Below are 12,662 nucleotides of genomic sequence, written 5' to 3'. Positions count from 1 at the left end.
AATCAATGTTCTTCTATAGTATACTCATTTACTATTCACTCAATGTTTGTCGTAGAAAAAAAATTTTTACACCAAGTTCTTAAGAATTAAATAACCTACAATTTAATTTTAAACATTTCTTCTTATCTTTGATGCTAATCTTTCTATTCTGAAGAAAATGGCATTTTTTACCAAATTGCAAACATTCGTTATTCGCTTTAAACTTCAGTTTTTTTAAAACTAATCATTCTAAGCCAGCCAAACTTCTAGACTCTATTAATAATACACAAATAAAGAAGAATGAATAAGGCCAACGCCTAAAAACACCGCTAACTTGCATTATTATGCTTACAATTGAATTTCTCCTTTTTTTTCTCAAAAAAATATGTTGATTTTTAACCGTAACTTTTTTATTTTGTATCTTAAAAAGTTTGGTATAAAAGAATTTTGTAGGTTTTTACAAGATCTACAAGCTTATTAATATTAGATATTATTAAAATGCTTAGTCACAAAAAGAGGTGACTTTGAAAGGGTTGGTAAAGGTGGCTTTTGCATGATATTACAAGTTTTAATTGTCAATAGCTCACTTAATTTTTGTCATAGAAAAATTTTTTCATACCAAATTCTTGGAAACTAAATTAGCTACAATTTAATATTTGCACATTTTTTCACATCTCTGATGCTAATCTTTCTATTCAGAAGAAAAGGCCATTTTTTCCAAACTACAAAAATTCGTTAATCGCTGTTAACTTCATTTTTTTTAAAACGAATCATTCTAAATCGGTCAAACCTCTCGAACTTATTAATAATACATAAATAAATAAGACCAAATAAGGTCAATGACTAGTTTTAATTAGGGTGGTGGTTACGGGGTTGCTTCCGACCACTTTTGCGCTGAAAAAAATAGGGACTGACATTCTTTTCATTATAAGTCACTTAATTTTTGAGCTAGAGACTTCTTTTTTATTTCTATAGATAGATATTTTTAAATTCTTTAAATTAGTTTCTACAAGTTATTCTCGAAAAATGCATATTTTTCCGGTCTTTTGACTTTGAAACTACAATATTTAACATTTGACAAAGGAGAGCTTACATATTATAAAGTATACCTTGATTACTGTTGGTCTTGAAGAAAATTAAAAAAGACGATTTTGTTTATTTTTTCAAATAGTACATTTTTGTTAAGTAAGGTTGTTTTGATAAAACGAAAACTTTTGGAGTTAGTAGCAGAAAACTTATTAAAAACATTGATTTTTCGATATAATACTAACACTTTCGATAGCAAATAAATCGAAAACTATTAATTTTATCAAAAAAATGTATAGAACATGTTTTGCTTAGAATGAACGTTTTTATCAACTTTTGCGGTCAAAATATAATTAAAAATTTCCACCCCCAATAGGGGGTGGCAACCACCCCCATGGTAAAAGCGCCTTTCGGCATCATATAGATTTTGATCCTTGGACTATCCACTACTTATTTTCAAATTTTCAAGCAAATCGATCCATTCTGTAAAAATTGCGAGGTTTTGTCCTATTTCAAGCTTCATTACTTGGACTATTGTCAAATAAACATTTTTTCCTGTCTTCTGACAACAGTAAAACGTACTTTGAATTAAATAAATTACATACATCCTTCTTTTTGTCTCAGTTAATCTAATTTAAAACATCTTTTGAACACCCTGTATAAATAATTATATTAATGTTTATATTAGTGAATAGAGAATTGAATACCCTTTCAAATGAGCTATCACATGACCCCTATTCTCATTTAAAAAAATCATCGATTACGTCATCAAGCCCAGATGGATGACGTCACTAGTATGATATATATGCCAAAAAATCGTTAGTTAAAAATAAAAATCTACGTGTTTCGGGATTTCTCCTTAAAGTCGTCGGGTTACGAAATAATGAATTTATGCATTACTTTATTGACGCACTGTATATTACATATTAGACCAAGCGGAAACGGCGGGTTCGTTGGAAAAAATATTCCCATGAGATTTTTTTGCACAATCACATTCGTGAGAGTTCCAAGAATAATTTTCAAGAAGTCGCCCACGTGAAAAGTGGTCCAAATTTTTTTTAATCAAATTGCAAAAATCAATATTTTCGGTCCGGACAAATTTTTTTAGGGTTTTTGGACCATTCTGGACAAAAAGGGTCTCTTATAATTTTTCTCTAAAGTTGATCGTTTTCTAATTATAAGCATAGGTCTGGATCCCGCGTATGAAAAGAGTTGATTAATAGCAAGCTGAAAATTTGTTAATAGCTTAAGGCTGTCTAGTCGGATAAACTTTGATATATGGAAACACTGGAACAGGGGCAGTTTTAATTGTGGAACAGGTTAAAAATTTGGAACGGTCAGACCACGAAAACGGCACATTTATTTTGTCCGACAGAACAGACTTAAACTCTCCGAACAGAGATTAAACTCTCATGCAAAAATCAGACTACTATTTCTCACCTGTCATAATTCCTGTCATTTGACATATTCTACATGTTCCACTCAGTGGTGGATTTAGGGGGGGAGCTAGAGGTGCTGTAGCACCGGGCCCCCAGGTTGAAGGGGCCCCCAGAAGACCTACACATTTGTCTAAAATTACTTATTTGGCATTCTGACGCGCCGTCGTACTTACCCTACCAAACTCCTCTTATTTATTGTAAAAATTACTTTGAAATTATTGTTGTATTGAAAATTTCATATAATCTTTTTTCTGAGAGAAAAGGAGAAGAACACCCGATAACCACCCTTTTATGACATGACATAAATGGTAACAGATTAGCAGGTATGCTTTTACATCTCCTTTTCGGAAATCTTACAATACAATGCTTTTAAATCGCTCTGAAAGTTAAAGGTGTTTGACAAAAATATATGTCTTTCAATGGGTGCCATAAAGTTAGGCGCTCTCGCTAATAACGTAATCTTTAATTCTGCGTTTAAATTTTTCAAAAATACATATTAGTTTTCTCAGGATTCGAAAAAAACGAATCCTTATTTGAATTGCATTGCAGCCGAAAATACGTACCCATCCTCTTAAGAAAAATAAGTGTTAAAAGAAATTTAATAAAACGACTAATGATTCACGAATAGATAAGTTGAACTAACTTTAAAAGCACAGGACTGAAAACTAATACAAGCAAGCAATACCGTATCTTTGTAGAAAACGGCATCAAACTTTAAATTAAATATTAAATTTAAAAGTGAATTTTGAATAAATATTATGACATACGTGACAATACCTCTTGTTAATCCTACCTCTTGTTAATCCTTCGAAATGGCGTCTAAATTTTGCTTATTGTTATTGATGCCGAGAAGGCAATCTACGTGCTCTTATTGCAGTTTTATAAGAACGGTTTATGGTTTATGAATATAACTCTTATTTTGTTATCATTTATCATTTCCTGTTCGTAAAATGAAATAATTTTGAAAATTTATTTTGTTTTTGTAAAAAAAATTTCTTTTAGTGATCTTTCGGGCCCCATTAAAATCCGGGCCCGAGGCAGGGGTCTCATAGGCCTAGTGGTAAAATGGGCCCTGTCGGTGGGATGTTCTTACAAGAAAGATGCAAGAAAATCGTACAAAATTTACACTGAAGTCACTTTCGTCCACCAGATGGTCATGTCGAGAGGATGCTACAAAAGCATTAGAAGCTAGTTATGATCAAATACACGATGGTCTTACTGTTATTCGCGACGATCCCGATGAGAAAAAGGAAACAAAATTAGAAAGCGGAACTTTAGTAAAAATCCTTGAGAAATTTGAAACTGCTTTTTTAACCGTATTTTGGAACGAAATTTTAAAACAACTTGGAACAGTTAGTACCATTCTTCAAAAACCTGGTCTGGATCTAAACACTGGCACACTTCTACGACAAGGACTATACAGTAGTATACAAAAACACCGTGAAAATTTTGAATACTTTGAAGAAAAAGCAAAAAAATTGAGTTTATACGTTAAATTTGATTATTCAAAAAAACGAGCAGATTCAAAAAAAAAAATTCCAGACGGGCCCTCTTCACATTTAGAAGGTTCAAACAAATTTAAAGAAACATTTTATTTATCGATCGATACATTAGTGACAGAGTTAGACAAGCGACGTGAAGCATACGGTTATGTATCTAATCTTTTTGCATTTTTTGGAAATTTTCGCACTATTGAAGGTGAAACATTAAAACAATATGCGCGAAATCTTATCGAAACTTACCCGCTTGATATAGATCAGGCATTTATCGAAGAGATTATATTTTTTCAAAATTTTATTTTATCTCTTCCTAATTCCGAGAATTCTGTAGTAACACCTAAAGACATGTTGGATATTATTATCGAAAAAGACCTTGTTTCAGTGTTTTCAAATACCTATATTGTTTTAAGAATATATTTAACTATACCTATCACGAACTGCGAATCCGAAAGGTCATTTTCAAAATTAAGCTTTATTAAAAATAAATTAAGGTCATCAATGAGCGAGAACAGATTAGTTTCGTTATCGATCTGCTCTATTGAGAATGACGTATTGGGAAAATTGATTTTGAAAGTGTCATAAAAGCATTTGTTGAAAATAAACAACGAAAAAAAGCGTTACCTTGTCTTAGCCTTGTATCTTCTGCATAATTTTAAATGTACTGAAGTTTATATTGTTTTAATTTTTATAGTGCCTTGTCAAAAAAGAGTTGGGTAGGGCCCTCTACAAGAATTAGCACCGGGCCCACTAATGAATAAATCCGCCCCTGGTTCCACTCATGAAAACGCCAATTTGATGATAAATAGTAGTCTGATTTTTGCATGAGAGTTTAATCTCTGTTCGGAGAGTTTAAGTCTGTTCTGTCGGACAAAATACAAGTGCCGTTTTCGTGGTCTGACCGTTCCAAATTTTTAACCTGTTCCACAATTAAAACTTCCCCTGTTCCAGTGTTCCCATATATCAAAGTTTGTCCGACTGGACACTCTTAAGCTATTAACAAATTTTCAGCTTGCTATTAATCAAGGCTATTTTCAAGGCTTAATAACTCGGTTAAAAGTTATTTTTATGAAAGTCAGAAAGTGATTAAATCAAAGTTTAAAGCCCCTCTACAATTTTTGCCATTGTTTTATTACTAAGCTGTTATTTTTAAGTAATAGGCAAATCGAAATAAGCGGTACGCTACCTGGTGAGCATAGGAGTAACTAAAAATATTGACATTGTTCTTCCATTTTGCTTTGAGTTTGTGTGTTAGTATAAAAATATTTACGTCTTAAAAGTAATTTGATAAGAATGAGTCGTTCAAGTCGGTATTGTTTTCAAATAGGCTTATAGGCGTTGCTTCAAATAGCGAATTGAAATTCACTTTTCATTACAAAATATTAAAACATAGTCTCTAAAAAGTTGTGGAACAATTTTTGGGTTACATAGTGGAAATGTTCCATAAGTCTTGTATCATAATATGTATCACAACAAATATAGGTTGTATGAATTGTTATAATAATATACTGAATGGTTATATCAATCATTGTTACAGCCAATGAAAAAAGAATCTTAATGGAACAATAAAGCGCACAAAAGGGGCGAACATGTTACTTTAGAAAAAGCAGAAAAATGAAACCAATTGTATTGGACGTCGCATTGTTCATGAATCCCTAATAATAAAGCCGGCCACTCACGATACTGCGGTGTCGTTCGACAAAATCGTCAATGATATCAATTCTTCAGTACTGCAGTATAGAGATCAGATTCTCTGTGGTAAAATTGTAACGATTTTGTTGGATGCACGGTCACACACGATCAAAATTTTTGTCAATTAGTCGAATTCGACAAAATTGAACCACGCCGCAGTATCGTGAGTGGCCGGCTTAATATGAACACTATCGATTCTGCTGCAGAAATCAAGGTTATGTTCAAGATTGGCAGGCTTAAACCACATGCTTGAAGCCTTGGTTTAAACCAACTGGTTTTTTGCGCCAGCCAACTTCGAAACGCAATTCAAATCGGCTTACTACTATTAAAAACGTGTTACTATTAAACTTAGTAACCTATTAAACTAATTACCAACGAATTATTACTATTAAAAATTATTTAAACATTCAACAAATACAAAATTCATGCAAAACCATTGCAAAACTCCACTGACTAATGTCAATATTTACATACATACATAATCGATTGCCTCTTTTACCATTAGGTGTCGAGGATTCCTCCTTTATATAATACTCTCTGCGAATTTCCGCCACTTCTTCCTATCTGCTGCTAAAACTTTTGCTTCTTGCCACGATGTTCCTCTTTTCTTAAGTATTTCGTTTACACTAGTGTTCCAGCTTTTCCTTGGTCTGCCCCTCGTGCTTTTACCCACTGCTTTGGCCTCCCATGTCATATTCACTTGTCTGTCGCCACTCATTCTTATCATGTGTCCAGCCCATTTTAACTTCTTTTCTTCAACTTTTTCGTTGAGCGATTTTACCTGTAATTCATGTCTTATATCTTCGTTTCTTCTTTTGTCTAATCTTCTTGCTCCCACCACTTTTCTTAAGTATCTCATTTCTGTAGCTTGTAATCTTTTTTTTTGTCTGTCATTGAGTACCCAGTTTTCTGCCCCATATATTGTAATTGGCATATATACGGTTTTATATACTGTCATTTTGGTTTTTCTCGATATTTCCTTTTTGTTTAGGAAATTTTTATACAGTGAATAATAAGTTCTCGTTGCCAATTTTATTCTGTTTCCAATTTCATCTTCTTGTGTACCTTTGTTGTTTAACATTATTCCCAAATATTTAAAGAGGTCTACTTGCTCGATTTTTTGCCCTTCGATTTCAATATTTACAGTTGCTTCTTTGTTGGCTATTGTCATTACTTTAGTTTTCTCCATATTTATTATTAAGTTGTAGTTTTTTAGTTCTTCGGCCCAGATTATTATGTTATCTGCGAGAGCCTTTTCAGTTCTTGCAACTAATACAATGTCATCAGCAAATGCATAGGCTTCAATTTTTATTTGCTGCAAATTTCTATATCCTACAGCGCATTTTTTAGTTTTTTTTCCAACACTTTTTAATAACTTCATCCATAACAGAAATAAATAACAGTGGGCTCAGCACTCCACCTTGTCTAACTCCGTCGTTGTTCGAAAATTCGCCTGAGATTAAGTTACTTGTCCTGACCTGGTTTTTTGTGTTGACATACAAACTCTTTATTACACTTACAAGTTCTTCATCTACTTCCTTGTTTATCAGGCTTTGCCATATTCCTTTTCTATTGACCACATCAAACGCCTTTTTCATATCTTTTTTATATCTAAAAACGCCAGGTACAGTGTATCGTTTTTTAACAATGTTTTTTCAGAAATTTGCTGTAGTGTGAATATATATGATCTTGTACGCTGTGTGATGGTCCAAATCCACAGAAGTGTGGAAACTTTGTACTGTGTGGTGATTATAATTTACCAAATGCTTCCTGGAGTAATGACAACTTTGGATTAAATGTTGAATGTCCTGATGACTCTCCTGCTGTGTATTTGGCCAATTCTTTTGGTTATTTTAACATGTTTCAAATAAACACTTTACCTAACAGTTGTAATGTCTTTCTAGATTTAGTATTTACAAATTTAAACAATGTTGATGTAGTTATTCCACTTGATTCGCTATTTGATAATAGTATCCATAATTCGCCTATAGTTATAGAATTAAGTGGTTTTTGAAAAGCATTATCAACTGAACTACGAGGAATTTTATTATGATTTTAAAAATGCAAATTATGTCGGATTAAATGATTACTTTGCAAGTATTAATTGGGACTTACTGTTATCAGATGATGTGAATTACAGCTTAGCAGTATTTTATGATTTTATGTATACAGGTTTTGACTTATTTGTTCCGATCAAAAAATTTAAAACAAGTTCGTTTCTGATTTAGTTTAATGGTAAATTAAGGAAGTTGATATATTTAAAAAAGAAAATACATAAGCAGTATAAATTATTTGGTAGAAGGGATGATTATTTAAGATTTTCTCAGTTAAGAAATGAATGTAAACAAGTCTCCTCTCAATGTTATAGTAACTATTTGAATAATATTGAGAATGGGATTCTATCTAATCCTCGACATTTTTGGAAGTATATCAATAATAAACGTTAAAGTTATAATCTGCCATCTAATATGTTCTACGGTGATAGTACAGGTGATAATGCTCAAGACGTAGTTAATTTATTTAGTAAGTTTTTCTCAACTACATATTCTAATTCTAAAGTTAATCAGATCCCAATTTTTAACTATTAGCAGAGTGCAAATGTGAATAATTATAGTATTGAGCTCTCAGACATAATTGATAGTGTTTTAAAGATGCCTTGGAAATTATCGCTTGGACCAGATTGTTTGCCAGCTTATGTTCTCAAGCATTGCATTTTTACTCTCGTAAAACCTATCTGCCACTTATTTAATTCCTCATTGAGTACTGGCACCTTTCCTGATTTTTGGAAAACTAGTTATTTAACACCAATTTTTAAGTCTGGTAATAAAAATGATGTTGAAAATTATCAAGCGGTTTGTAACCAATCTGTATTACCCAAACTTTTTGAGTGCCTTGTAAATAACTTTTTGACATGTAATTGTAAAGATATAATTGATGTTAGACAACATGGCTTTTCTAAAGATAAGTCTACATACATGAACTTAATAATAGCTTTGTTGTAGCAAACAGTCAAACTAGTCAGAAACCGTCAGCAAACAGTTGGTCAGTGAGAGAACATAATACAGTCACCAGTGCTATCCCCTCTACTCGCGCTGGTCCACTATTCGCTGATGGTTTCAAACCTTTTGAAACTGATGCTAGAACAAACCTATTGTATACTAATTTCATTGCTAATTCAGTTGAACAGAAGGGTCAGGTTGACGCTATCTACACAGATTTCTCTAAAGCCTTCGATAGAGTTAACCATGATCTGCTTATTGCTAAATTAAAAGGCTATGGATTTGGAGGTAAAATAATTGAGTAGATAGGTAGTTATACAGGGTGTCCCGAAAATATTGGTCATAAATTATACCACAGATTCTGGGGTCAAAAATAGGTTGATTGAACCTCACTTACCTATATACAATAGTGCACACAAAAAAAGTTACAGCCTTTGAAATTACAAAATGAAAATCGATTTTTTTTTCATATATCGAAAACTCTCAGAGATTTTTTATTGAAAATGGACATGTGGCATTTTTCTGGCAGCAACATCTTAAAAAAAAATTAAAGTGAAATTTGTGCACTCCATAAAAACTTTATGGGGGTTTTGTTCCTTTAAATCCCCCCAAACTTTTGTGTAAGTTCCAATTAAATTATTATTGTGGCAGCATTAGTTAAACAAAATTTCTTTAAAACCATTTTGCCTCTTAGTACTTTTTCAATAAGCCAGTGTTTATCGAGATATTTTGAATATTTGTTGAATCCACCACATATTTGTATATGGTTAAGTACGATTATTAGAGACCTGTTAATAATCTGAAAATTTATTTAGAATTTACATTTTTAGGTATATTTGGAAAAAGAAGCTACACCTCGATAAAAGGTGACTTATGAAAAAAAGACTAAGAAGCAAAAGTTTTAAAAATACTGTGTTTAACTAATGGTATCACAATAACAGTTTAATTGGAACGTACACAAACATTTGGGGGGTTTAAAGGAACAAAACGCCCATAAAATTTTTACGTAAATATATTGAAAAAGAAGCCGCATCTCGATAAAAACTGGCTTATAGAAAAAATACTAAGAGGCAAAAAAGTTTTAGAAACGATGTGTTTAACTAATGCTACCACAATAATGAATTAATTAGAACATACACAAAAGTTTGGGGGGGTTTAAGAGAACAAAATCTCCATAAATTTTTTATGGGGTGGACAAATTTTACTATAATTTTGTGTTAAGATGTTCCTGCCATAAGAATGACACGTGTTGATTTTCAATAAAAAATCTAACAGTTTTCGATATATTCAAAAAAATAGATGTTAATTATGTAACTTCCAAGGGCTGTAACTTTTTTTATGAACACATTTGTACTAAGGTAATTTAGGTTCAATCGAACTATTTTTGACCCCAGAATATGTGGTTTAATTTATGACCAATCTTTTCGGGACACCCTGTATATCTGGTAGATGTCAGTATGTTAAATATGGAAATTGTTTATCTCAACGAGTATCTGTAACCTCAGGAGTTCCTCAGGGGTCTCATATTGGGCCTCTCTTATTTAATATATTTTTTTTATATATTGTTAATGATATATCCTCAGTGATTAAAAGTAGTAAATTTCTAATGTTTGCTGATGACCTTAAAATATTTCAAATAGTAAATAACCTAGTTGATGTCTCCTTCATATAATAGTGACATCTACAGTATCGAGAGAGTTCAGAATAAATTCTTGAGGGTATGTGCTTACAAGTTTGGTTTTATTAGACAGCAATACACATATCGAAGCCTCAAAAGCCTATCAGTGTAAGTCAATAAGTGTTTAAAATGAGATACTAAGATGTTTCTGACAATAGTTGCAGAAATATAAGTAGTTATTAACAACAAATAAACTATCTTTATTTATCATAATAAGGGTAACATATTCATAAATACAAACAAGGATATAATAATATTATTATATATAATAGTAAGTGTTATATCTCATAAGTCATTTTTAGGGAGAATGTGACTTACACCGTTTGACTTCTGAGGCATTCATACGATGATATACTGTCAATTCTAAATATCTCCAGCCTTACACCTAAAGGTAGAAAGGCTTAGGACTAAGTAAGTAAGTAAATATCTCACCACTACATCATAGAAGGTGTCAAGCGGATTTATGTTTCCTTTTTAAGATTATAAATGGATATGTTCAAGATCCAGAGTTACTAAGTTTAATAAGTTTTAATGTTAATACTAGAAGAACTTGTAACACTGAGATTTTCAATATTCCATTCCACACTACAAATTATGGTCAAAATGAACCCATTACAAGAATTTTACGAACTGCCAATGAGCACAGCAATAGTTTAGAGTTATTTTGAATATCTATAGCAACATTTAAGAAATCAGTTGAGAGATTTTGAGCATTATTTAATAACTTAAGCTACTACTTTTATTGAACGAAAGGTCGGGAGTTCGAATCCTACTAGGGGCAGAAATTTTTCATTTATTATAAATTAATAAATGAAAAATAGTTTCTGTCCTTGTGGGATCGGTACTCACCGGAGGGACCGCAGACGTTCGGAAACAATTAGCGTCTCTTTGCAAAGACAATGACGTCGACTTTGCAAAGTAACAAGACACTTACTCAACACACACACTACACATTACTCTCCTGACTTAGTGATAAGTTATACAATTACGTGGCTAAAAGTTCTAGTTCTAAACCAAAGCCAGAATCAGAGAAAAAAAAAAACTTTTATTGAATTTTGTTTAATTTTAATTCTGGTTTGTATTTTTTAACGCAACCTATTGAACCTATATTGTAAAGGTTGACGTCGTATTTTTGTAAAAATGGTATATCCGTAAAATAAATAAATAAAATAAATAAAATTGTCACTGTCTGACTGATAATATGCTGACAATATTCTATTCGACTGAGTGTGTTGTATGACAAAGATAGATTTGGAAAATATTACCAGGGACATTGTGTTCATTTTTTTCGAATCCTGAAAAACCATTAAATATTTTTGAAAATTTTAAAGGCAGAATGAAAGACTAAATTATTACCGAGGACCGAATGTCCCTTAGAATAAATAAAAAGTTTATTTTGAATGAGATATCTGAAATTCAAAATCACACTAAATTTTCTGTTAGTTTTTCACCCCTGTAACTTATTAAAATAGACATTATAGAAGTTCTCAGGGACTTTCGGCCTTCGCTAATAACGTAATCTTTCATTCTGCCTTTAAATTTTTCAAAAATACTTATTAGTTTTCTCAGGATTCGAAAAAAATGAATCCCATTTGAATAGTATTGGAGCAGAAACTACGTACCCATCCCCTTAAGTTTATTTCCATGATGTTGTTCTGTTTCAGTTTCAGTCGTTATGGGACATTTCTTCAAATCCAAAGAATCATAGGTGTGGTAAGTACTTTGCCCATTGGATTCCTCTTGAATTTCACATTTCAACTCATCCAAGTGATTATCTTCTATTTCTATTTTACACGTTTCCTCGCTAATTTCTTGTTTTACTTCCATTTCCATTTAATTACAGTTGCTTTTATGTATTAAAATAATAATTTTACACCCACAAACGTCGTTAACCCGGAAGCAAAAATGCAATGAACTGTCAACACGGATGGAATGGCCCCATCCCATTTAAACAGTGAAGCGACATTGCGGCCAACATAAAAGTGAGAGGTCCTAGAGAGAGACAGAGCTTGTCAGGGAAAATTTGACTTCTTCATTGGTTGGATATTATCATAATGACCAGAGTTGCCAGATGTGGTTTTATAAATCCCCCACTTAGAAACTGAAATTCCCTCAAATTAAGCTCAAACCCCTTAAATTTAAATTTTTGACGCATTTTAATAAATTAGTAGTCAAATGTAGAGAACAGTAAACCAAAATTATACTATTTATCAACAGAGGGCCTTGGAAATAATTCATAGGTCCTATCGTCTTCGATTATATGAGAGTATAATTATACAGTTCTACGTATATACGCAAATTTAATTTACCATGACCCCTTAAAATATCTCATAATTGTCCCTCCACAACCATT

At 32.0% G+C, this 12,662-nt stretch overlaps 1 protein-coding gene across 5 annotated transcripts in view; it reads right to left on the bottom strand.

Moving 5' to 3' along the window:
- Positions 1–12,662, bottom strand: part of LOC114328354 (zinc finger protein 91-like) — a 27,373-nt gene extending 14,711 nt beyond the window's left edge. For 2 of the 5 annotated variants that reach the window (XM_050651061.1, XM_050651067.1), the window contains exon 1: positions 11,932–12,659. In XM_050651061.1, the coding sequence (XP_050507018.1) occupies positions 11,932–12,142 (211 nt within the window). In that variant the 5' untranslated portion in view covers positions 12,143–12,659. Of the gene's footprint in view, positions 1–11,931 lie in introns of all 5 variants that reach the window. The other 3 variants (XM_050651093.1, XM_050651077.1, XM_050651084.1) reach the window with 3 other exon arrangements.

The sequence above is a fragment of the Diabrotica virgifera genome, chromosome 1 (assembly GCF_917563875.1).
Source record: "Diabrotica virgifera virgifera chromosome 1, PGI_DIABVI_V3a".
In the NCBI taxonomy this organism is placed as follows: Eukaryota; Metazoa; Arthropoda; class Insecta; order Coleoptera; family Chrysomelidae; genus Diabrotica; species Diabrotica virgifera.
This window is presented reverse-complemented; position numbering and strand designations above follow the sequence as displayed.